General features: G+C 39.3%; 1 protein-coding gene across 7 annotated transcripts in view; it reads left to right on the forward strand.

The window, feature by feature from the left end:
• LOC134220809 (uncharacterized) overlaps positions 1-10,095 on the forward strand; it is a 102,112-nt gene extending 92,017 nt beyond the window's left edge. For all 7 annotated transcript variants that reach the window (XM_062699907.1, XM_062699906.1, XM_062699909.1 and 4 more), the window contains one exon: positions 8,882-10,095. In XM_062699907.1, coding sequence (XP_062555891.1) covers positions 8,882-9,074 — 193 coding nt within the window. In that variant the 3' untranslated portion in view covers positions 9,075-10,095. The remainder of the gene's footprint in view (positions 1-8,881) is intronic.
• Positions 10,096-24,069: the final 13,974 nt, after the last annotated feature.

A 24,069-nucleotide genomic window follows, 5' to 3' on the forward strand; every position in this document is an offset into this window, starting at 1 on the left:
CGAAGCGAATAGTCGAATGATTCCGAAGCAATTCGTCGAGGGATTCCGAAGAAATCGTCAGAGGGATTCCGATCGTCGAGGGATTCAAAAGCAAATCGTCGAGGTATTCTGAAACAAGCTTTTAAGGATATCTGATGCAAAATTCCGAAACAAATCTTCGAACGATTCCGAAGGAATTCCGAAGCAAATCAATGAGAGATTCTGAAGCAAACCCTCCATGGATTATGAAAGGTATCCCTCAGCAAAACCGAAATGAATCATGTGTGAATTCTTTTGGATTACAGTTGGAATGATTCGATGATTCTGAAAGGAATTCTTCAGAGATTCATTAAAAAATCTTCTTGGATTCTGTTGGGAATTCTTCTCGGATTGTGATGAGAATCCTGCTAGGATGCTGATAGGTATTGTAGAGATTATCATGCTGCTAGGCAAGCGGAAGTCTGCTGGAAAACTGTCACTCCAGTCCGTGATGGATGACTGCATGTCTTTGATTTCTGGCGAAGTACCACGATTGCTTTGATTGATTTGATTTGGATTGATTTGGTTGCTCTCCGTTGTTGTTCATATCAAGCTTACTTTGATGCTTTCAAATCAATTAGATATTGCTTTTTCATAATTAAGAACCAAATGCAATTTCACTGACGCAAATAAATCTTTCTCAGAAAAAAAGAAACAAGCTCATTTGTTTTCCACTCATTTTATTATGATCGGGTAAATATGGAAGATAGTACTTTTGTCCTCAAACTTTTTCAGTAATTCGTTATGCTATATGTTAAAAATTGATATCACTACTAACTAATTTTTCAAATCCTAGAGGGGGCTATTTTTTCTAGGGAGAGATAAGCCCCCCCTAGCCTCCCCCTTATTTCGCCAATGATTATATCATATTCACTTGCGAGTAATAACTCACTACATATCTGAAAAATGATCGCAGAAATAGTCACCCAACAGAGAAACAAATTAAAAAAAAATTACTGTTCAAGATACATTTTAACAGGAATTAGAGTACGCTTGGGAAAAACTTTAAAAAAAAGCTGATATTATTTGTGGGATTTGTGACCGTGTGGTAAATGACGTCTGTCGTCCAATCGCATTTGCGTACTGTGAAGTGTGGGTTCGACTCCCACATTTCCAAAACCATTTTGTAACGTAGATCAGCGGTTCTCAACCTTTTTCTTTAGAGGTACCCCTTGGAACTTTTGCATTAATTGAGGTACCCCCTCTCGAAATTAGGCTTACAATCCTTTTTAAAGAATAATACCGAGCCCTTTAAAGGGAAGCTCCTTTAAACTTTTGAATCCCTTTGAAGTAGAGATTCGCGCCTCTTCATTAGAGGCTTCTAAGTCTCTTGTAGAGAGGTTTCAGAGCCTTTTGAAGTCGGTTTTTGAGCCACTAAAAAGGAGGCTTCCTTTGCAGCTTAAAACGACGCTTCCGAGCCTTTTGGAAGAAGGCTTCCGAGCCTTTTGGAAGAAGGCTTCCCAGCCTCCTAAAAGGATGTTGAAAGGAGTCTTCCGAGCCTCTCGATAGGAGCCTCTTGGAAGGAGGCTTTTGAGCCTCTTAAAGGAAGGCTTATAAGCCTGGAAAGAAGCTTTTGAGCCTCTTGGAAGGAGACTTCTGAGCCTCTTAAAATGAGGCTTCCGAGCTTCTTGAAAGGAGTATTTTGAGCCTCTAGAAAAGGAGGATTTTGAGCCTCTTGGAAGGAGGCTTCCAAGCCTCTTGTAAGGCTTCCGAGCCTCTTGAAAGAAGGCTTCCGAGCCTCTTGAAAGGACACTTTAGAGCCTCTTAGAGGGAGGCTTTTGAGCCTCTTGAAAGGATGCTTTTGAGTCTCTTGAAAGAGATTTTTGAGCCTCTTGAAAGGAAGCCTGAGCCTCTTGAATATACGCTTTTGAGCCTCTTGAAAGGAGGTTTCCGAGCCTCTTGTAAGGCTTCCGAGCCTCTTGAAAGAAGGCTCCCGAGCCTCTTGGAATGAGGCTTCTGAGCCTGGAAGGAGGTTTTCGAGTCTCTTGAAAGAAGACTTCTGAGCCTCTTGAAAGGAGGCTTCCGAGTTTCTTGAAAAGATATTAAAAGGAGGCTTCCGAGCCCCTGAAATGAGGCTTTTGAGCCTTTAGATAAGGAGGCTTTTGAGCCTCTAGAAAAGAAGTCTTTTGAGCTTCTTGAAAGGGAGGCTTCCGAGCCTCTTGAAAGGAGGCTTTTGGGCCTCTTAAAGGGGATTTTTGAGCCTCTTGAAAGGAGGCTTCAGAGCCTCTTGAAAGTAGGCTTCCGAGCTTCTTGAAAGAAGGCTTCTGAGCCTCTTGAAAGGAGTCTCTCGATCCTCTTGAAAGGACGCTTCCGAGCCTCTTAGAAGGAGGCTTTTGAACCTCTTGAAAGGATGCTTTTGAGCTTCTTGAAATGAGGCCCGAGCCTTTTGAAAGGAGCCTTCCGAGCCTCTTGGAAGGCGGCTTCTGAACCTGGAAGGAGGTTTTTGAGCCTCTTGAAAGAAGACTTCTGAGCCTCTAGAAAAGAAGTCTTTTGAGCTTCTTGAAAGGGAGGCTTCCGAGCCTCTTAAAAAGAGGCTTTTGGGCCTCTTAAAAGGGATTTTGAGCCTCTTGAAAGGAGGCTTCCGATCCTCTTGAAAATAGGCTTCCGAGCTTCTTCGAAAGAGGCTTTTCAGCCACTTGAAAGGAGGCTTCTGAGCCTCTTGAAAGGAGGCTACCGCATCTCTTGAAAGGAGGTTTCCATGCCTCATAAAGAAGGCTTACGAGCCTCTTAAAAGAAGGTTTACGAGCCTCTTGAAAGGAGGCAACCTAATCACTTGAAAGGAGGCTTCTGAAGTGCCCAGGAGGCTTCCGAGCCTCTTGTAAGAAGGCCTTCAAGCTGCTTGGAAGAAGGCTTCCGAGATGCGTAGAAGGATGCTTCTAATCCTCTTGCAACGAAGCAACCGAGCATTAGTTAAAACATCATTTTGTTCATTCGACGTTTTGCTCGTTCGATCTTTTGTTCCGCAGCCCTTTATACATTGTGCTGGTTGTGGAAGGCAGAACACAATTGGGAGTTATTGATCGCATTGCATATTATGTACAATATAAATATTTGAAATAAAAATACACAATTATCAAAACTATATCAATGAGTTTTGATTGGAATTGTAATACGTCCGCCATTACGCATGTTTGTCCGGGGTACCCCCAGGGGTACATGTACCCCAGGTTGAGAACCGCTGACGTAGATGATTCTCCAAAGGCCCACTAAGTTTTGTGAAAATATCCTGCCCGTGGCTGTGCGGCCTCGGTCGAAGACGAAGATCTTTTCTTAAAATGTTTAAAAATTGGTCAAATGATTCCTTTAGGACAGCGGTTCTCAACCTTTTTCTTGAGAGGTACCCCTTGGAACTTTTGCATTAATTGAGGTACCCCCTCTCGAAATTAGGCTTCCAATTGTTTTGAAAGAATAATACCGAGCCCTTTGAAGGGAAGCTCCTTTAAGCTTTTGAATCCCCTTGAAGTAGACTCCCGCGCCTCTTCATTAGAGGCTTCTGAGCCTCTTGTAGAGAGGCTTCCGAGCTTCTTGAAGGCGGTTTTTGAGCCACTAAAAAGGAGGCTTACTTTGCAGCTTAAAACGACGCTTCCAAGCCTCTTGAAACAAGGCTTCCGAACCACTTGAAAGTAAACTTCTGAGCCTCTTGGAAGAAGGAATCTGAGCCTCTTGAATGGGGACATCCGAGCCTCTTGAAAGAAGGCTTCCGAGCCTCTCGAAAGGAGCCTTCCGAGCCTCTTGAAAGGAGGAGGCTTCTGAGCCTCTTGAAAGGACGCTTCCGAGCCTCTTAGAAGGAGGCTTTTGAGCCTCTTGAAAGGATGCTTTTAAGTCTCTTGAAATGTGGCTTCCTACCCTCTTGAAAGGAGCCTTCCGAGCCTCTTGGAAGGAGGCTTTTGAGCCTATTGAAAGGAGGCTTCTGAGCCTGGAAGGAGGTTTTTGAGCCTCTTGACAGGAAACTTCCAAACCTCTTGAAAAGAGGCTTCCGAGCCTTTAGAAAGACGGCTTTTGAGGCCTTTTGAAAGAAGGCTTGAGCCTTTTGAAAGAAGGCTTGAGCCTTTTGGAAAAAGGCTTCCGTGCTTTTGGAAGAAGGCTTCAAGCCTTTTGGAAGAAGGCTCTGAGCCTTTTGGAAGAAGGCTTCTGAGCCTTTTGGAAGAAGGCTTTGAGCCTTTGGAAGAAGGCTTTGAGCCTTTGGAAGAAGGCTTGAGCCTTTTGGAAGAAGGCTCTGAGCCTTTTGGAAGAAGGCTTGAGCCTTTTGGAAGAAGGCTTCTGAGCCTTTTGGAAGAAGGCTTTGAGCCTTTGGAAGAAGGCTTCCGAGCCTTTTGGAAGAAGGCTTCCGAGCCTTTTGGAAGAAGGCTTCCGAGCCTTTTGGAAGAAGGCTTCCCAGCCTCTTAAAAGGATGATGAAAGGAGTCTTCCGAGCCTCTTGATAGGAGCTTCTTGGAAGGAGGCTTTTGAGCGTCTTGAAAGAAGGCTTATAAGCCTGGAAGGAAGCTTTTCAGCCTCTCGAAAGGAGAATTCTGAGCCTCTTAAAAGGAGGCTTCTGAGCCTCTTGAAATGATATTGAAAGGAGGCTTCCGAGCCTCTTGAAAAGAGGATTTTGAGCCTCTAGAAAAGGAGGCTTTTGAGCCTCTAGAAAAGAAGTCTTTTGAGCTTCTTGAAAGGGAGGCTTCCGAGCCTCATGAAAGAAGGCTTTTGGGCCTCTTAAAAAGGATTTTTGAGCCTCTTAAAAGGAGGCTTCCGAGCCTCTTAAAAGAAGGCTTACATACCTCTTGAAAGGAGGCAACCTAATAACTTGAAAGGAGCCTCTTGTAAGAAGGCCTTCAAGCTGCTTAGAAGAAGGCTTTCGAGATGCGTAGAAGGATGCTTCTAATCCTCTTGCAACGAAGCAACCGAGACGTTTTTCTCGTTCGATCTTGTGTTCCGCAGCCCTTTATACATTGTGCTGGTTGTGGAAGGCAGAATTCAATTGGGATTTATTGATCACATTGCATATTATAAACAATATAAATTTTTGAAATAAAAATACACAATTATCAAAACTATATCAATGAGTTTTGATTGGAATTGTAATACGTCCGCCATTAAGCATTTTTGTCCGAGGTACCTCCTAGGGCCAGCGAAGGTACCCCCAAGGGTACATGTACCCCAGGTTGAGAACCGCCGCTTTAGGACGATTTTTAAGACAAACTTGATTTCTGCAGTTTTGAAGGAATTTCTAGAGTTTCGCAAAAAAAACTTCGAGAAAAGTTTGTGGAGTAACTTCATCAAACAAACTATCGGAAGAGCTATCTAATAAGATTTTTTTAATGGAAAATTCTGAAAGTACTGAAAAATTCTGATAAAAGAATCCTCAAAGAGTTCTCGAAAAATACGAGGATCATATTATTTATCTGAAAAGATCTTCTTTTGGGTACTTTTAAAAGAAACGTATCGAGGAACATGCAGAGGAATCCCTATTGGAGCTTTCTGATAAATATCTGAGAATAACAAGGAGAATTATTGTCGTCGAAAACTGCAAAAAAAGACTATTGATAATGCCTTTGTCCCTGTGGAGCAGTAATTCTCAACCTGGGATACATGTACCCCGGGGTGTACCTTTGCTGGCCTCAAGGGGTACCTTGGCCAAAAATGCGTAATGGCGAATGTAAATCAAAGTCTTTTGAATCCTGTTTACCCCAACCCGTACAGTATATGAAGGGCTGTGGCTCAAAAGATCATAAGTACAACGTCTAATAAACAATTTAAAAAAATCTCAATGGAATCTACCTGATCGAGACAAAATATTGAATAATATTATTCTGAACTTAAATATAGAATCTAAAGGTTCGAAAGCCTTTATTTGATAGACATGAAAGTCTTTTCCGAAAAGCTCAGTTTGCTTCGTGACAAGAATAGGCTCAGAAGCCTGCATCTAAGTGGCTTGGAATCCTCCAAAAGTCCTCAAAGAATTATAGCATGTTTGATGTATAATCTTGTATAAATTAAAAATAAAAACTTCCAAGGAATAACGAAAATTTCAGACAACTTTTGGAGAACCATATACCTCGTTAGATTTTTGGTTCGTTTTCAATGTATTATAGGAGTTACGCTTATTTTCATATACTTCGAAAAAGGGGGGTATCTCCATAAAAGAAAGTTCGAAGGGATACTTCTTAAAAAAATGTTGAGAACCGCTGCTGTAGAGGGCAAGACAATATTGCGTTGAATTTTATCTGTTACAAATAAGTTAAGATATGTTATTGGTTAACTGCTATTATTTGAATTTTTTTCTAAAAAAAAACGGAAAATCATGTCAACAGATGGCTATGTTTATGTCTAAGCATCGACAACTAATTGCATCAAAAGGAATCAAAAGAAACTTCAAATTTAAATTTTGATTAATTTTCCCAGCACAATCATTAAAGAGATTTTTGTAGAAAACCTTCTCTATTTATTTGATCTAAACTCTAAAGGACTTTTTTGTGGAGGAGCTTGTAATACATTTTGAATTAGAAATACTAATGGAATACTTTGGAAGAAATGCTAATGAAGAACACCAAATGGCAAGACGGGCAGTTTTAATCCATAAACTTAAAATAAAAAGAAAAGAATAAGAGCAGCACTTGGAGCGGCTTCCGGCCACTATGTGACGTCGAGGAATATTAGAAGAATCGAAAACCCACAGAATCTACACCAAAGAATGCAACCATCAATTGTTCATGCTTAAGTCAAGCGGTTAACCACATGGTAACAATTATATGGTCAGATTGAACCTAATCCAACAGACATATCAAATTGTCCAACAATTACCTTGATGGCAGTGGATCGATCATATAAAGAGACAAGAGGCGCGTATCAATTTGTACTCCGAGAATGTGGTCACCTGATGGTTATCAAAGTTAGGAAAAAAGAACAAGACATAGAATTAATTACGAGAAGAAAGGGTCATCAGTCAACGGCGAGAAAGTTCAATGGTTATATCTGAGGCTCGATTACCAACCAAGACCACCGACCACCGATGGATCGAACATGGCGCGTATGGAGGCATTCCTTCGTTATGGTGAAATTGGATGCTTCTGGTATGTAACCATGATATGACAGACAGCTTGTTCTTCTTTAGGAGAATGCGACTGCACAGGCAAATAGATTGATCCTGATTTTATCGCTTCCTTTTATACAATTGCTACGACTGCTGCAGCAACTGTATCTCAATTCGCCATGGTACTCATGCGTTTGATGGCCGTAAAATATGAGCCTCGTTTGGATGCGACGATTTCATCTGCAGAAACAGAATCGCACAATGTTTTTGCTCAATTTTTGTGTGAATCGCTCGAGTCCCGGCCAATTGAGTCAATGGGATGAAATGTGAGACATCTGCCGATGGGAAATATCAATAATGGGCAGACGAACCGAGGTGGTACAGTTTTGAAACTTTGTTCCTCGAACGGGGAGATTAATTTGATTGATAATGTTGAAAGTAAATGCCGCTGTCATGCTTGAATGGATTATTGTGGTGGTGATAATTGAATTATTTCGTTTCAATAAATAACAATGAAATGCCGAAAGAACGTAAGCAAAAAGCTGCCTTCATTGTTTCAGACTTATGTTTATCCCCTTATAAGCTGAATGTACCCAAAGCTATCCATAATCACTCGTTGGATTTGGCGGTTCAGATAATAATTGCTAAACTGATTGCCACGCTTTAGATCAATTTCTGTGCAATCGTTTACCTAGAGGAAACAAATAATAATTAAACAAAATATTCTTAAAAATCGGTCATCCGTTAGCTATGATAAACTGATGGAAATAGAACCCCAACAATCTTACATAGAGTTGGAATTTGGGTTCCTCATCACTCCTTGCTCCCATTCTACTAAATATCAAAGCAAATGGGTGCGTCAGTGAAGTATTTCATGTATACATTTTTGTATAAAAGACATGTATTTATTTTGTTATAATCGAACTCAGCACCGTAAGCATGGTCTGCTAATTTACCGATTCAGATTTACCGAATAATAACAGCCATCACATCTCAATTACAATGCACCTATCCAGGATTCATTGCAAAGCTATATTTCGATTATAAACTCAATCGCCTCCAGAAGCCCCAAATCATACCCTCCATACAACTGCGACACAGTTCAATCGCTTGGACACCCTTCTTTGCCGGAATTCTATCAACGGTTGATTTTTCCAAGCGACAAAACTTTCAGAAGGTGCTTTATACTACTATCCCGGACCGCAATGGATAGTCCTCCAACTTTTGGCCATCATTCTTACGAACGCCACGGCGCACAGTGATGCGAGTGACAGTTTTACGACATCGTCTGAGCTGCAATAGCCACGTACAGATGGGTTTGGTCGTTGAATTCACTTGACTGGATGGGAAGCAGTGCATTATTGGCCCGCGTTTGAGAAAAGTCGGAGAATCTTGAGGATAAATCCTGCTTCTTGTTTTTCGAAAGGGTCATGCGGCAGGTCAAGTCAATGAGCGAACAGAATCGAGATATCCGCAACAACGTAAAAAGGAAGGGTGGCTGGGGTAGAAAGCATTGGCGTAACTAGAATGAATCACACGGTCTGAATCACGTGTTGATTCTGAGAAGATTGACTACTTCTAATAAGTTAGCGGGAATGGCCACTTTGGCATGTGTTGATCTATCAATTCCAATGTTTATAAAATTTCTTTGATCCTAGGGTCATATCTGAGGGCAAAATTATAGATAACAATCAAATAAAAAATCTACAAATGCGGTAATTTAAATATATTTTTTTTTCATGAATACAACTTGTATATCGTTTTGGTTCTTTCCAGAAGTAATTAGTTTGAACAAAAAATAAAGAAATTATAAATTAAAGAAATAATTAACATATTTTTAATCTTCTAACAGGTTCCGCACCTGCCTCAAAACGGCCGACTCCAGTGATGCCAACATGGTCGGCAAAGTATTCTTCAACATCGTACAATCGAAGTGCTTCGTACTGAAGCCGGAAACCATGTGCACCAAAACCTCGTGGTGGGGAAAATGTGAGAAGAAGGTCCGCAGGAAGCGAGCGCACATTCGTGATAATAGGAAATATTAGAGCTAAACAAATTCATCGCTAACTTTGTTGCCAGAATATGCAGAAATCAGCTCACAGCATCAACCAGTGGCGTCAAAAAGGTGTTGGAACGAATAAAAATATCCAATTCAAGGGTCCCAAGCTCTGGATATGCATTTGCACAACACCCAAACAATTTCATCAGAACTGTGTTGTTTTCTGGCGACTTTACCAAATCAAAAACACATGCTATTAGCAACAAGGACTGGAAATCCCAAGGAGGACTATAACGATGTTATTTATTGTATAGACCACTAAGTTTATTTATCAATAGCACAAGTTGGTGCCCGTGGCATCTCAACAACTGACTCCTTGAGACAACGATGATTCCTATTAATTATAAGAACAGTTGTAGGCGACAAATGTTTCTCTTTTTGTGTCTTAAAAAATCAAAAACCGATTCAAATGCCAATGTACTTGTACTATTCGCAAAAGTCCCATCATTATTCATTGTGCCGAGCTGCTATTTCAATCTACCATTTATTATCGTGCGAATTCCATGACAACTCGAGCAACCGAAATAGTTGTATTGTAAATAAACATTGAACATTTGTTCTCATCATTCTCCATCTATTTATTTTCGACAAATCATAAGCAAGCTAGGGTCTGAAAATTTTAATAAAATCAAAGATTTGTTAAGCCATTTAAATTTTTCTAGGCATAGAGTTAATGTAGGAGCTTAGCAAAATAAAACAATAGATGATTTTTTTGAAATTATTCACTTGTATAAATGTAAATACAAACAAAACAGGTATTTATAGTTTTAACGTAGTTTTACAGTAGGATTTTGAATAAATATCTCCACAAAAGTGATAAAACATGTATGAATGCCTCGGTGTGTTTGAGTATGGATGATAAAACTAAACATAATTTTAATGAAAGTGTTCCAATTACACAGGAAGCCCACTTAATAAGTTAAATATGTAACTACATAAGAAGCATCGAAACTTGGAAAATATTGTTAAAATGGACAATGTAAATAAAATAACTGAAGATATGTCAATGAACGTTTTTCTCTATCAACATCACATCCCATCACAAATGAACCGTTTGTTTGAGAAACTGCATATGTAACATTTTTATATTAAAAAGGGGTTTTTAAATATTCTGAACCCTCGTCCAAAAATACGAATACCCGTGTACGCTATTTATGCACCCCCGGAAATAACTGAAATACCAACGGTACTTGGAATGTCAGGCCCCTTTTGGAACTTGGATACGGAAACAATAAGAAACAATAGGACAAGATTCTGCGTCGAATGAAACTTGTTGCGGTCAAATCGGCTTAGAGTAAGTGCCTAAAACGAGTTAGAATTTTGTACGTGTTCCTTATGTGAAAAAATGAATTTTGGCCATAACTTTGAAACCTATAATCCCATCTATCTTATTTTCAATACAAAACAATGGGACAAGATTCTGCGTCGAATGAAACTTGTTGCGGGCAAATAGGTTAAGAGTAAGTGCCTGAAAATGACTGAGAATTTTTCTTGAAAAAATGTATTTTGGCCAGAACTCCGAATTTCATAGTCCGATTCAGCCAATTTTCAATACGAAACAATAGGACAGGATTCCCCGCCGAATGCAACTTGTTGCGAAAAAATCGGTTAAGGATAAGTGCCTAAAAATGAGTGAGATTATTTTGCGCAGACACATACATTTATTCCCAGTTTATGCCAGCAAGCACAAGCTTCTGGCTAGTGTCGCTCTGTCCAAACTGAGGTATGGGGGGGCAGCTTGGGGCACGGCTCTGCGTATTAACTGCTACAGAACGAAGTTAGAAAGTACATATAGGCTCATGTAAGGCTAAGAGTTACGAGCTAAGAGGCTAAGAGATGCGAGCGAGTACCGTACCGTGTCGCACGATGCACTGTGTGTCATCACCGATATGATGCCTATTGACATCGTTATCGGTGAAGACATAGAGTTCTTCGAAATGCGCAGCACGAGAGGAATCCGTAGGATGGTGGTGGTGGTCCAAGGGTTCGGAGTCGGCTTCATGGGTCATACCCCTGGCCCTGTGGTCGAACTCGATTCTTTTATCGAACAAGTAGCCGCGCGAAGAACAACATGGTATCGTCGCTTTCGCGGCGTCAGTCAACCGGGCGGGTTCCGAGCCCGAGGACGGAAAGGGGTCCTCGTCAAGGCTGGGGCAGGCGTAGGCACCACGTCGGCAAGTCCCTCTGTGTGCTGGCGAATAGGCCCTATCGCAGAAAGGTCATTTTATGGTGCACGCGGCATCATCATTCTTGATACCAGTCGTGCAGAGGGAAGCAGGCGCGAAGTCGACCCTTCCCACCTTCCGCGGACATAGGGCGTGGTAAGGCCACCTGGAAAGCCGGCAACGCGCTGGCACGATACCATGGTGTTCTTCTAAAAAAGCGAGTTACACGCAGCTAACCTCGAGGGTGCGTTGTGCACTGACCCCCCTTTGAAGCATTACTTTCTGGTTGTACCGAAGGGAAACAATATCTGCTTGGCGGAAATGGAAACGGTTTAGTGGGTCGGGGATGTAGTCCTGCCTCCCTCGTTTGCTGTTGGAGGTGATCCCTAACCCCGCACATCATGGACAACCCAGGATGTCTGTTGAGCAGATTCCCCCTCCATTGCTTAGGAAGAAAAAAAAACACACACACACACACACACATACTCCAAACCAAATTGGACGAAGGAAGGAAGTGTTCGAAGCCAACGAAACTGTGATCCAAATACGAGTAAGGTGCAGGATTAGATAGATCGGATCCCCATAGTGACCCTGAATTCCAATACTGGGTGCATTCCCACTGGACTTACGTTGCAAGCGGAGGCGGCATCAGATTCAGTCCAACCTACATTGACGACTACTACAACCGCAGCTGGGACAAGTCAAGCTAGAACAACTGCAGTCGCCACCGTTAGTGAATGTGAGACACCTGTATTAGCCACAAACAGTTCAGTTGTACAACCAGTGAGATCCCCTGTTACAACAACGTTACAGCAAGTGTATGCACAGCCTCTGTCTTCGTTGTAGAATCCACTAACGCCACAAACCACATCAGTAACAGCACCAGCGATGCAATTCAATCAACACAAGTCGATCCTGTTGGTGAGCAGAGAGATGACCATGATGACGAACAATGCCTTTGTGATATCCCCTGACGACGACGGCATCCATCTCGCTCGTTGCTACCACTGCCTGGCTCTTCATTTTCTATTCCATCCTGTATCCCACAACCGGTGTACTCTATGCGCATACATCAATATCTGCTCCGTCGTACATGTAGAACTGTGCTACACAACAAATCCCATCGCATAGACCGCTACAAACAGCATCAACAGTAGACCCAACACGTGCCAACATTACAAGTTATTCTCTTTATCGAAAGCGAATGAAAAGTGCCATGGGTACTAGGCCAAGTTCCCCTGGCAATGCTAAAATGATACGCAATAGCAATACTTACTTCCATTTTAATTTTTTTTTTCCCTTCCTTCGGAAGTGTCTATAATTTCACTTTGTATGCGTTACGAAGGAGTGTTACGCACTAATCTATCAACAAATCTCTTGAATTATGAGATAATGATATAAAAATATGCTTATTTTGCTTATTTGTTTCAAAGAAACAATTGATTTTGTTTGAGGAACATATAAAAGCATGTACCAAATAATCTTCTCAGAAAAGCAAAAACGTAAAAATTTTAAGGAATTTTAAAATTTTCTTCAGTAGAAGCTAGATATCAAATGTGAGCATGTTTTGAGACACTAATAGACCACTTGTATGTATGTGTGTGTGCGTATGTGTACAATATCTGAAATTTACTACCATAAAATTCTCACTCATTTTTAAGGTATTAAACATGATAAGTTTCACAAAATTATGTATCCATGAGGCAAAATATATGTTATTATTGAACGCTATTGAGTTTCGTTCAGATCGATGATAGTTAGTTCTGGATTGAATAATATCGAGGTCTCTGGAAATTACGAGTATTGCCAGTTACTATGTATGTGCTACCAGCGTTAATTATCGTATAGGGGAATTATGGGTAAAACCGACACTGCGGGTAAAACCGACACCACTTCAAATCTCTGACTTCAAGTGATTATCTGACAGAATTTCGACAGACTTTGAATAAACGTTTGATTTCTTGTGTTTCTTGTCATTTTGTAACTGGTGGAGACGTGTAAGAGTCATGATAAGCAGATAATTAGCATTGATCACCATTGAGGAGATGAGTTATGTAAAATTTTGGCATCGGTGTATAAGCTCTTACGACAATAATTTGTTGATTTTCAGTATTTAATCCATCTCTGATCCATAATTGAACATCATTTTGTGTATGTTGTGGGAAAATAGTTTTCACTATTCGCATTTATTTTAAATCGCCGTTATAAACTACTTTTTAAAATAAGTGAAATTTAAATGTAGGTCAATATTTACAGCAGTTAGTAAATTTGTTACTAACATTCTTATACTCTATATATTTTTCACCCGACCCACTAAAGAAACTAAATACAGTCGACTCTCTACATCTCGATGTTCTAAATCTCGATATCTCTCCCTATGTCGATGGTTTCCTCAGTTTCTTCAATCTACATACATTTGAGCTTTCTACATCTCGATAATCTCCCTATCTCGATATCCCTCTATCTCGATGTGTTCTGATCATATTTTGTTCAGGATTTACTCTCCTTTTGTCGATATGTTCAAATTTTTAGGTCACTAGACCATCTTTGGACAATAACAAACACATCAGCAGCAGGAAACGACATTTGTTTTGTTGTCGTTTTTCATAGCAACGAGCTTTTTTGGATCTAGTACCCATTTCAATTTTCCTCCCATTCCTCGATCTCTCCCTATCTCGATGGTCCCTTCAATATCGAGATGTGGAGAGGCTACTGTAAAATATGATATGTGGTGATGATTTTGAATATATAAAATTTAGCAGGCCTGCCCAACCTTGTCAAGCCACGGGCCAGTTTTCAGAATGACCACTTGATGGCGGGCCAGAAAATATTCAACACATATTTTTTTTTATACATTTTCAAAATAACCAAGCTTAAATACATTTTCTTTCAAATGGCATAGTTTTAAAGAACGGCTAAAATTGTTTGAAGAAAAACTTAACACAATTTAATTACGTTTGAACAAATTTGTGTGTGCTATTTTCTTTCTCTTTTTACGTAACAGAACATGAACGAATACTCGGAATATTCGACGCATATTGATTTCACAATCGGTGACTTTCGCATGCAGATGATGAAAAACAAATACTTTTACTGATAGCATTCTTCTTGAGAGTTGTTCACACAGATGTGTATTTCAGGAGAGAGAAAAATACGAAAACGTGTCTTTCTTATTGGCCCTGACGAAAGCGAAAAACAAAATGGGGCCGGCTGATGCTTTTTTATTTCACCCAGCAAGGGATATAGGACGTCAATTTTAAAATGCTTATTAAAGCGGAGGCTTTTTTGGGTTAGAAATTTAATTTACTTTCATATAGGTAACACGAAAGTTGAATTATTTTGATTAAAAAAACATGTGTAGATGAAGAGCCTAACATGTAGTTTTTCAAAATTCTAACCCTACGCATTTGAAAGTTTTCAACATATCACTGTTAATAACATTTTAAAAGCATTTTAAAATATACTTCCTATACTTCACCATGTTGAAAAACAGTGATTTCACGCACACGTCCGTCGCCGCTAGATGACAACAGCGCGGCTGCGTCAAAGCGAATAGGGACACGGCAGGTATTTCCGTCCATCGTCATAGGGGCTAAAACCAAAGAAAGCAACGTACAGAACTCCAGCTAGCTAGAACTCCACTATAGCAGAACGTTTCTCCTGAGCTTACGATTTGGTACGTATGAGTTTTACAAAAAGCGTTTTTTTTCTTGGTTTTCGAGACTATGACGAACAGACGAAAATACCTGCCGTGTCCCTATTTAAATTTGTTGAGCTCATTGTAGCATAACAGGTCAATTTTATAATTTGAAACATACCAGGTACATTATTTACATCAGTAAACAGTGTTGAGGAACTGTGTTCTCAAAAACTAGCGAATAGACTTGAACATTTCTGTTGAAAGGCTGTTTTCTACAGAATTGGAAAAAATGTATCAATTTGCGACTTTCAATAGTGCCAAATTGTTGCATTTTTTAATAGTTTGTATATTGAATATTAAAAATTCGAAGTGTTGATCTCCGATTTGCAGCTTTATGTTTAAGTTATTGAGATGTTGTACTATAAAGGCCAAGCAACTCACCTATTCAGGTCGATCGTGCAGCTTGGGCATTGGTTTTGCTTTATCTTGTAAAAATTGTGTGATTTCCTTTCGAAGAGAATAAAATCTCTCAAGCAAGGTACCACGGGTTAGGTAACGGACTTCGCAATAACACACCAAATCTCCGTATTCTGCTTCCATTTCTGTCAACATAATTTGGAATTAGTGGTGCTTAAGTTTTCTCGCGTAGGTAATATCGATTTTCTTAATAACGAGAGTCGCTTCATCACGAATATTGATCGTTATTGTACATTGATCTTTTTTGGTGAAAATGCAATGTGCAGAGAAATATCACAAATTAACTTTTGAGGCTGATTTACAATCGATTAACAAATAAACAAATTGCTTTATTTTCCAAGTGTCACAATGCCCGTGTCATTGACAGAGCTCCATTAGTTGTTAGGCCTTAAGTTTAAGATTTTAAGCTCATTCATACAGGTCCTAACAGCTTTCCTCAGGTCTATACCTCCATTGGGATCATAGCTGTTAATTCCTTTGTAATTTGAAGATGATCATCAATTCTCCTTATGAAGACAGCTTCTTGTGCATTGTTTTTAATTCAGTATTTTTATCCATTGTGAGAAGCGACAATAAGAAGCAGGTGGCTTTTTCACGTAACGTAGTTTTCAAGTCTTCTGAAGAAGGTTTTTTCTTTAGAACACACCATATCACCAACAGCCGATATGCATTACCTAACAAGTTCTTCGCCCTAGAAACGGTTCATCCGTATTGCCAAAATCTCATAAACAGCAAAACTGGCCCGTGTTATTTGACTCCATGCTTGCCCAGATTCTACTTTTTTTAATTATTAATAACCTACAGTATTTAGTAATATATAATAAAAAGGAGCTTCTCGATAGAAAAGCTTTCGGGCCGGTTATGGAGTATTTTTTTCTAACACGCCACGGGCCACAAAAAATGGAGCCAAGGGCCGCATCCGGCCCGCGGGCCGTACGTTGGGCAGCCCTGGTTCAACCATCGTTTATGAGTGAACCCTAAACATGAATTTCATACACAAATATCAAAATGAATATTGTTTAACATTTTCAATCATGTTGTAACATCATTTAGAATTGTTCTGATGTTCGATTCCATAACGACTTGATGTGTCGGTTTTACCCTCATGTAGCGTCGATCTTACCCGCACCCCAGTTGTTTGGGCTGGAAGATGGACTGTTCGCGTTTTCATCATAAATCAAATTCTATCAAGAAATATTGTCGTGAGACCTCATGGACTGATGCATGAAGACTCTTTGAAGAGCCAAAGTATGGTTGTATGAAATTTCTAGACCGGAAAATTGCTTCATAGAAACTGTAAAGTTGCTTAACCCTCTCCCGCCCATGGTGTCTGTAGAGCACCATCAAATTTTGCACCTTCTAACCTTCATCGAATTGTTTCAACAACAAGAAGCAATATTTGGCACATCTTTATAGTTCCATTGGATTGCAAATATAATCAATTTTGAGAACAAATAGTTAAACTGAAAACAATCAATTAACTATTGATTTACAATCAAAAACTTTTTTTTTCGTTTTTCACTAATTTAAGCTATGCCAAATAACTTTTGTTCTAGCATTTTTCTCAGAGATGATTCCTTCCTATTGAAATCCTTGAAAAAAGTCGTGAGCGGGAAAGGGTTAAGGTGTCGGTTTTACCCACTTTTCCCCTAATTACTAGCCATGTCACAATAGTTACTCAATCCGAAGAGCGCCTTATAGACAGCATGATATAAGGCATTTTATGAGACGTTTCGCGGTGGCCCGTTTATTTACTTCTAATGTTTTGATTTGGTATGATTCTGCGTGAACATTCCGTTAGGTCCGAACACAAAATAATGTTTGTAACGTTTTACTTTTCATTCGTGTTTTCTTCAGCATTTCATGCTTAGAATGCAATGGTATGAATTATCTAACGATACATTTTAAGAATCATGTGAAAAACTATGTTCTAAAACCCTGGTAGACGAAAAGTAAAACAGGCAGAATTGATGCTGGGACCCATCAAAATGTTCGGCGCGAAATTACCAAACAAACGGGCTCCCACTAATTGTCAAAGTAGATAAACACGAGAAAAACAGCTGTTTCGATCTGTCTCATAAAATGCCTTATAGGCAGCATGACGTACAGTACGTTATCATTCGTTGTTTTGTCACTCAACCCATGACATCCGCCTTTGGGTAGGCAATTATTTTGTCACTTTCACAGTAAATCACCGTGGGAAGTTGAGTAGTTTTATCTCGTTTTAAATACTGGAGACTGGTAGTATTTCCTTATAACCAAGGAAGGGTCAAAATCTCACTGTGGGTGGATTAATATGGTTTTTTTTTTATGAAGGTTTACTGGCGGGACTCTGAATAGAGTAGAAACTAGACCTGTGCGCCGAAGTATTTGTGAACGGCGGCGGCGTAAGGCCATTTTTACACCGGCGGCGGCGTCACGCCGCAAGCAATGTTCGGCGGCGGCGGCGCGATTCGGCGTGAAGAATTTTTAGTTGAGAAAAAAGTTTCACGCAGCAAGCCATATGATGCTTTTTATTATTTTTTTGTACAATTACTAGCTATAGTCAGACTGATGAAGTGAACATCCTAATAGGTGTAGCTTGTATGTCCACAGCAAAAGTTTACATCAAATCCTCCACTAGCATATTGCCGCATCACAGCACATAAGTTCATTGGAAAGTAATTTGGATACAAATCCAGAAATTCGTTTGGAAATTCCTATTCCTCAGAAAATCCGAAAGATATTCCTCAGCAAATTCGAAAAAGCAATTTCCCTAATGAATTCCTTCAGAACTTCCTCTAAGAATTCCCTTAAAAATTTATTTGGATTTTTCTTCGGAAATTCGTTCCGAAATTTCTTCAAATGTTCCTTCAGGAATTTCCCCAGAAATTACTTTACGGAGTATTTTGGGAATTTCTTTAGAAATTCATTCGAAAACTTTTTTAGGAGTTCCCTTGAAAATTCCTTTAAGAATTCCTTAGAAAATTTCCATGTAAAATCTTTCAAGAGGAATACCTACGGACACTGTTTTAGGAATACATTCGGAAATCCCTTTTGGAAAAACCCTTTGGAATCTGTTTTAGGATTTTTTTTAGAAAATCCTTCAGGAATTTGTATTTGGAATTTCTAACAAAAAATCTTCCAGTAATTCCTCAACAATTTCTTTTAAAATTCTAGGAAGATATTTTTGGTATTCTCTCGAAATTTCCCTCTGGAATTTATTTAGAACTTTCTCCAGGAATTCTTTCCAAATTTCCTATAGGAATACCTTCGGACAATCCTCCTGAATTTCCTTTAGCAACTTTTCCAGATATTTTTGTAGATCTCCGAAAATTTCTTTTAAAATTCCTTTAAGAATTCGTTCGGGAATCTCTTCTGAAATTCTTTTGGAAAATCTTCGGAAATTTTGTTTGTAAATTCATTCATATTTTTAAATCGTTGTTTACGTGTTTTTTTTTAAATTGAAAAAAGTTTAACACACAAATTCCCTCGGGAGTTTCTTCGAAAATTCCTTTAAAAATTCCTCCATATTATGATTCGTTCCGGAGTTATTTCTGCAGAAACTTTGTATAGTTTACTGAAGGATTTTTTTTAAATACTTCCTCGAGGAAGTTCCAAAGAAGTTTCTGAAAAATAAATAAAAGGCCTTCCCGGAAGGTTTTCTGAAGGAATCCTTGGAGGATTGTCCAAATTAATTCCTGTGGCTTTTTTAAAGAGATTTTTGAAGAAATTCCTGGAGGAACTTCGACTCTATTCTTGAAGGAATAACCAAACGAGAACCTGAAAAGATTTTCGAACAGAATTTTAAATGAAGGATTTTTTAGTGTACATCCACATCCAAACAAATAGCTATTGGAACTTAAATAGAAATTCTTATAATACTCTAAGAATTTCTTCGAAAATCTGGACAGTAGTGAAACAAACTCAGTTTTGACTCTAGAAACAAGACTACATGCCAAGAAAAACTCCCAAAATATTGAGATTGCGGATATTCGGATATTCTCAAGAATTCCTTGGGAATTTACTGCAGGAGTTCCTTCGAAAATTTCTACAGATTTTTTTTTCGTAAATACCTTAAAAAAATCCCTAGAAAATATATTCAGGAAATAATTCGGTAAGACATCAAAAAACTTATTCTAATATACCTTCAAAAATTCTGTTAGAAATTTCATCGGGAATTTCTCTTGGAATTCCCTCAAGAAACGTCCACAAATGAAACCAGCTTTTTCTTTCTAGGACCTTAAGAATTATCTTAAGGAACTTAAAGAACCCATGTAGATGGGTACACTTCCCTACAGTTGTAATGGATTTGACGTACCTTCCTCAAAGAAGCTGGCCCTCGAAAAGCTCAAAAAGGATTGCGAATCTATTTATTAGTCTGTTGGATTACACTGTTGAAAGGAGATCCCGATGGCTGGTATGTCTGGTAAGTGTCTGCCGCCTCCGTTTTTTGTCGTTCATACAGCAGTGCATTGAAAGCAGAATTGTATTTGAATCATTTGTTTGAGAAACTACATAATTCCATTTTACACAATTTCGAGAAAACAACAAAAAACTGTTTTTGAACAAATTGGCACCGAATCTTTCAATTTCTTCGATACAGATCAATAGCAAAACACAACACCCTGTGGCACTTCTGAGCATGAGCATGAGCATGAGCATTATGACCGCACAATTCGTAGTTGCTACTCCGTGATTGACTGAACTTGCGAAATTGTACAGAGAACACAATGAATGGGGCTTGGGGTTAGCTACCCATTCTCAATGTACACGTTTCGGGAGCTCAAATATTTAAAGTCAATAACGGCGCCGGCCACGTCCTTACGGTCATATAGGAATGGAAGGATTGTTAGTCCGACTCTCGTTGCTACTAGAGACCGAGTATACCTCTGCATCTCCACGATTGTCTTGGGATAGGATTTCGTTTTAGTTACAAAGGATAATTTATCTGGATTCACTTTGGTAAGTGATGCGATCTATGGGATGGGAAATAACACTAATATTTTGGCCGACCGCGCAATCGTTCAGCTGTCCGAAACAAGAGAGATCACGCACTGAACTGTTTAATTTTCATTACCGGCCGCGCAATGCAGAACACAATACTTCGGCCGACCGCGCGATCGTTCTGCTGTCCGAAACAAGAGAGATCACGCACTGAACTGTTTAATTTTCATTACCGGCCGCGCAATGCAGAACACAATACTTCGGCCCACCGCGCGATCGTTCTGCTGTCCGAAACAAGAGAGATCACGCACTGAACTGATTAATTTTCATTACCGGCCGCGCAATGCAGAACACAATACTTCGGCCCACCGCGCGATCGTTCTGCTGTCCGAAACAAGAGAAATCACGCACTGAACTGATTGATTTTTATTACCGGCCGCGCAATGCAGAACACAATACTTCAGCCGACCGCGCGATCGTTCTGCTGTCCGAAACAAGAGAGATCACGCACTGAACTGTTTAATTTTCATTACCGGCCGCGCAATGCCTCAACACCATGGGGCACTTCTGGTGCAAAAACTTTAAGCAGTACTCCACAATTGCTCTTCAAAGTGCGTGGAAATATGTAGTTTCTCAAACAAACGAAAAAAAATTTCATACATTCCTGAACAAAAATTTTTTTTTTGTTTTTTTGCCAGAATACGTATTTTTGGACGAGGATTCAGAATATATAAAAATCTCTTTTTGGCCAAAAATGTCACATATGCGCATGTCACATGTCAAACAAACGGTTCATTTAAATTCGATTGTAATTTTTGGTGGAGCCGCATGCAGAGCAAGACTCAAGCCAGAATGATGGATGACTGTACATATACACATATTTAAAAAAAAATCCTTCGGAAATTGTTTTAACAATTCCTCTGAAACTTTCCAGGTATTCCATAAAACATTCCATTCACTCGGTAATTCTTCTAGTAATTCTTTCGGAATTTTCTCCACCATTTCCTTCCAAAATTCTAGAACAAATTTTAAGATATCAGATATAATTTCCAAAGGAATTACCGACATTCTTAAATTCCTTCAAGATTTTTTTTGGACATTCCCCCTGAATTTTCTCCAGGGATTCCTCCAGAAAATCTTCCAAAAATTACTACGAAGATAGATCCAGAAATTCCTCAAGGCTCCAAGCAATTTCTTTAGGTTCATTCCTTCAGAACTTTCTCCAAGACGTCCTTCGGAAACTATTTCAAGTAAACCCACAAATTTACTTGGGTATTGTTTAGCAAAATATAGAATTGCGTATTTATTTATTAGTCTGTTGGATTACACTGTTGAAAGTAGATTCTCTCTATCCCTCGTGCTTCGCGTAAGCGTCTGTACTCTGTAATTTTCTCCGTCATTTGCTTCCAAAATTCTAGGATGAAATTTCGGATATCTCCGTATGAATTCCTAGAGCAATTTCCAAGAGAACTCCTGAAGAAATTCCCAACATTCTTAAATTTCTTCAAGAATTTTGTTGGACATTCCTCCAAGAATTCCTTCAGAATTTTCTCCAGGGATTCCATCAGAAAATTTTCTTCAATTATTCCTTCAGAACTTCCTCCAGGATGTCCTTTGGACATTATTTCAGGAAAACCAAGAAATGTCTTTGAGCATTTTTTATAAAAATAAATGAAACCCGTTTTTTTTTCAGAGCAATTCTAGCAATTTAAGTACAAAGAGGAGTGAAGGAAATGTTTAATTTGATGGGTCACGTGTCCTATCGTGCTCCAGCTCCAGAAGCCAAGTTACCACTTTTGTATTCGCATATCACGGGGCATTCCATGCTCAGGGAAGTTTAAAAAATCCTACCAGACTGGGAATCTAAATCCAACTTTCATAGTGTTGACTTGTAACTAGCCGCGAATATAAGCACTAAATCAATTAAGATATGTAACATTCAAACCTTTAAAAAGATGATGAACCACCCAATGCGACCAGAATGAGGTTATTCCACATGAAGTTACATATGAGATTAGAAGTTCATCACTACGCTCGTTGATTTGTAGGTCTGTTGCCAAGAAGTTCTTGAATGACCTCGCATTTAACACGCCAATGCCGGTAAAAGGGACAGAGATAAAAACAAATCTGCTAAAGATATAACAGCTATTTAATTAATACCTGATAGGTTGCCTTAATTCGGTAGATGGAAACACACTTTATACTGTGATTTTTGTGTTGGCCAATCATCGGCGTGAAATACGAAATTCGGCGGCGTGGAGCCAATCGGCGTATGGCGCGCCGCCGACACCTTCACCGGCGTCGGCGTACGTCAATAAGTGTCGGCGGCGGCGGCGTGGCGCGGCGGCGCACAGGTCTAGTAGAAACCTCTGCACCAGGCCTTTGATGATACCGTAGCATAATTCCATTCGAAGCAGTTTGCCAGCCGTACACGGAACATGTCGTCCAAGAAGACGCTGTTGCAACTGAATCAGAGGGATTTACGTTCATAAATAGTCGGAGAGGTCTCATGCTAACTAACATCGTAATAGTTTAAAGTCATTTTTGTCATTTTCTTGTCAGAGTCAAATAATTTAGCCAGTTTTTATGCTACTTATACATTTATTGTCATTGTACGCGCTTGAAATCGACCGAAGCAGTTTATCCGACTCACATGGGACATGTTGCCCAATGCTTCATCGTAGAAACTGAGCCGGATTTTTTTTTATCAAGTATAAGAAAGTGTTCAATCCCCGAATTATAAAAAATCACAAGTTAATAACTTTTGAAGCAGTTTCCCAGTCGTACAAGGATCATGTCGTCCATTAAGACACTGTTGAACTGGCTCAAAAGACATTACATTTACAATTCTAATAGATACTCTCTCCCATTATCTCATTCCTAATCATATAGATTTGTTTTAATCTTTCGTTTATTTTGGAGGCTCAATTGCCGAATCATATAGATTGATCTGTACGATGTCATTCTTGTCTTTATGGTCAGAAGGTATGAAGTATGCGTTCCTTGAATTACTTTGTTTGCCTAAGTTATTGATTCATCCTGTGTCAATACTATCAAACACAATGTAAGTTATGTCTTGTAAAAGTGGAAACTGTTCGTGCATTTAGTCTATTTTATTGTTATTCATTTGTCAAGGTATTACTATTATTATGTTCTAATACGTAGCTTGATCGTTCCCAAACTAACTGTCATAATCTATCATGTACTAATGATCAGTTATGAGTCAGCTATAGGATTCACTTTTCGGTGGCAAAGTAAAGCTTCATCACGCCTATTCTCTACTATTAGTAAAAATTATCGTAAATGAAACCGTCATAAGATTGTTCATATACCATCATTATAATGTGTGGTATTTTTTATTATTGCTCTTCGAAGTGAGGCATAGCAAAATAAAACTGGCACCACGTTCCTAGCTTTGAAACAACTTCTACTCAGTGAGTCCAGCAGTCGATTCCCTACGAATGTCTTGAATACTTTGTTTTTCAATAAACGCCTAGTTAGCTAAATGTGTTACGGGGTACGATCTACCACGGTTACATTGCCAGCTACAGGCAAATCCTGACCCAACGATTACCTTCCTCATTATCCAACTCCGTAGTACTTATGAGGGTGTCGCTAAGTCGGTGGCCTCTCGTTAAGTAAGTACTACATCAACACTTCCTTCCTCTCCCTAGTTACGGTGAAGATGGGCGTGGCCAGGAGTAGTAATCCTAATGCTTTTGTTATTTTTATTTGAGAATGGAATCAAGGACTACTCCGCTTCTTGCTTTCTG

Source organism: Armigeres subalbatus, chromosome 3 (genome assembly GCF_024139115.2).
Source record: "Armigeres subalbatus isolate Guangzhou_Male chromosome 3, GZ_Asu_2, whole genome shotgun sequence".
Lineage (NCBI taxonomy): Eukaryota > Metazoa > Arthropoda > Insecta > Diptera > Culicidae > Armigeres > Armigeres subalbatus.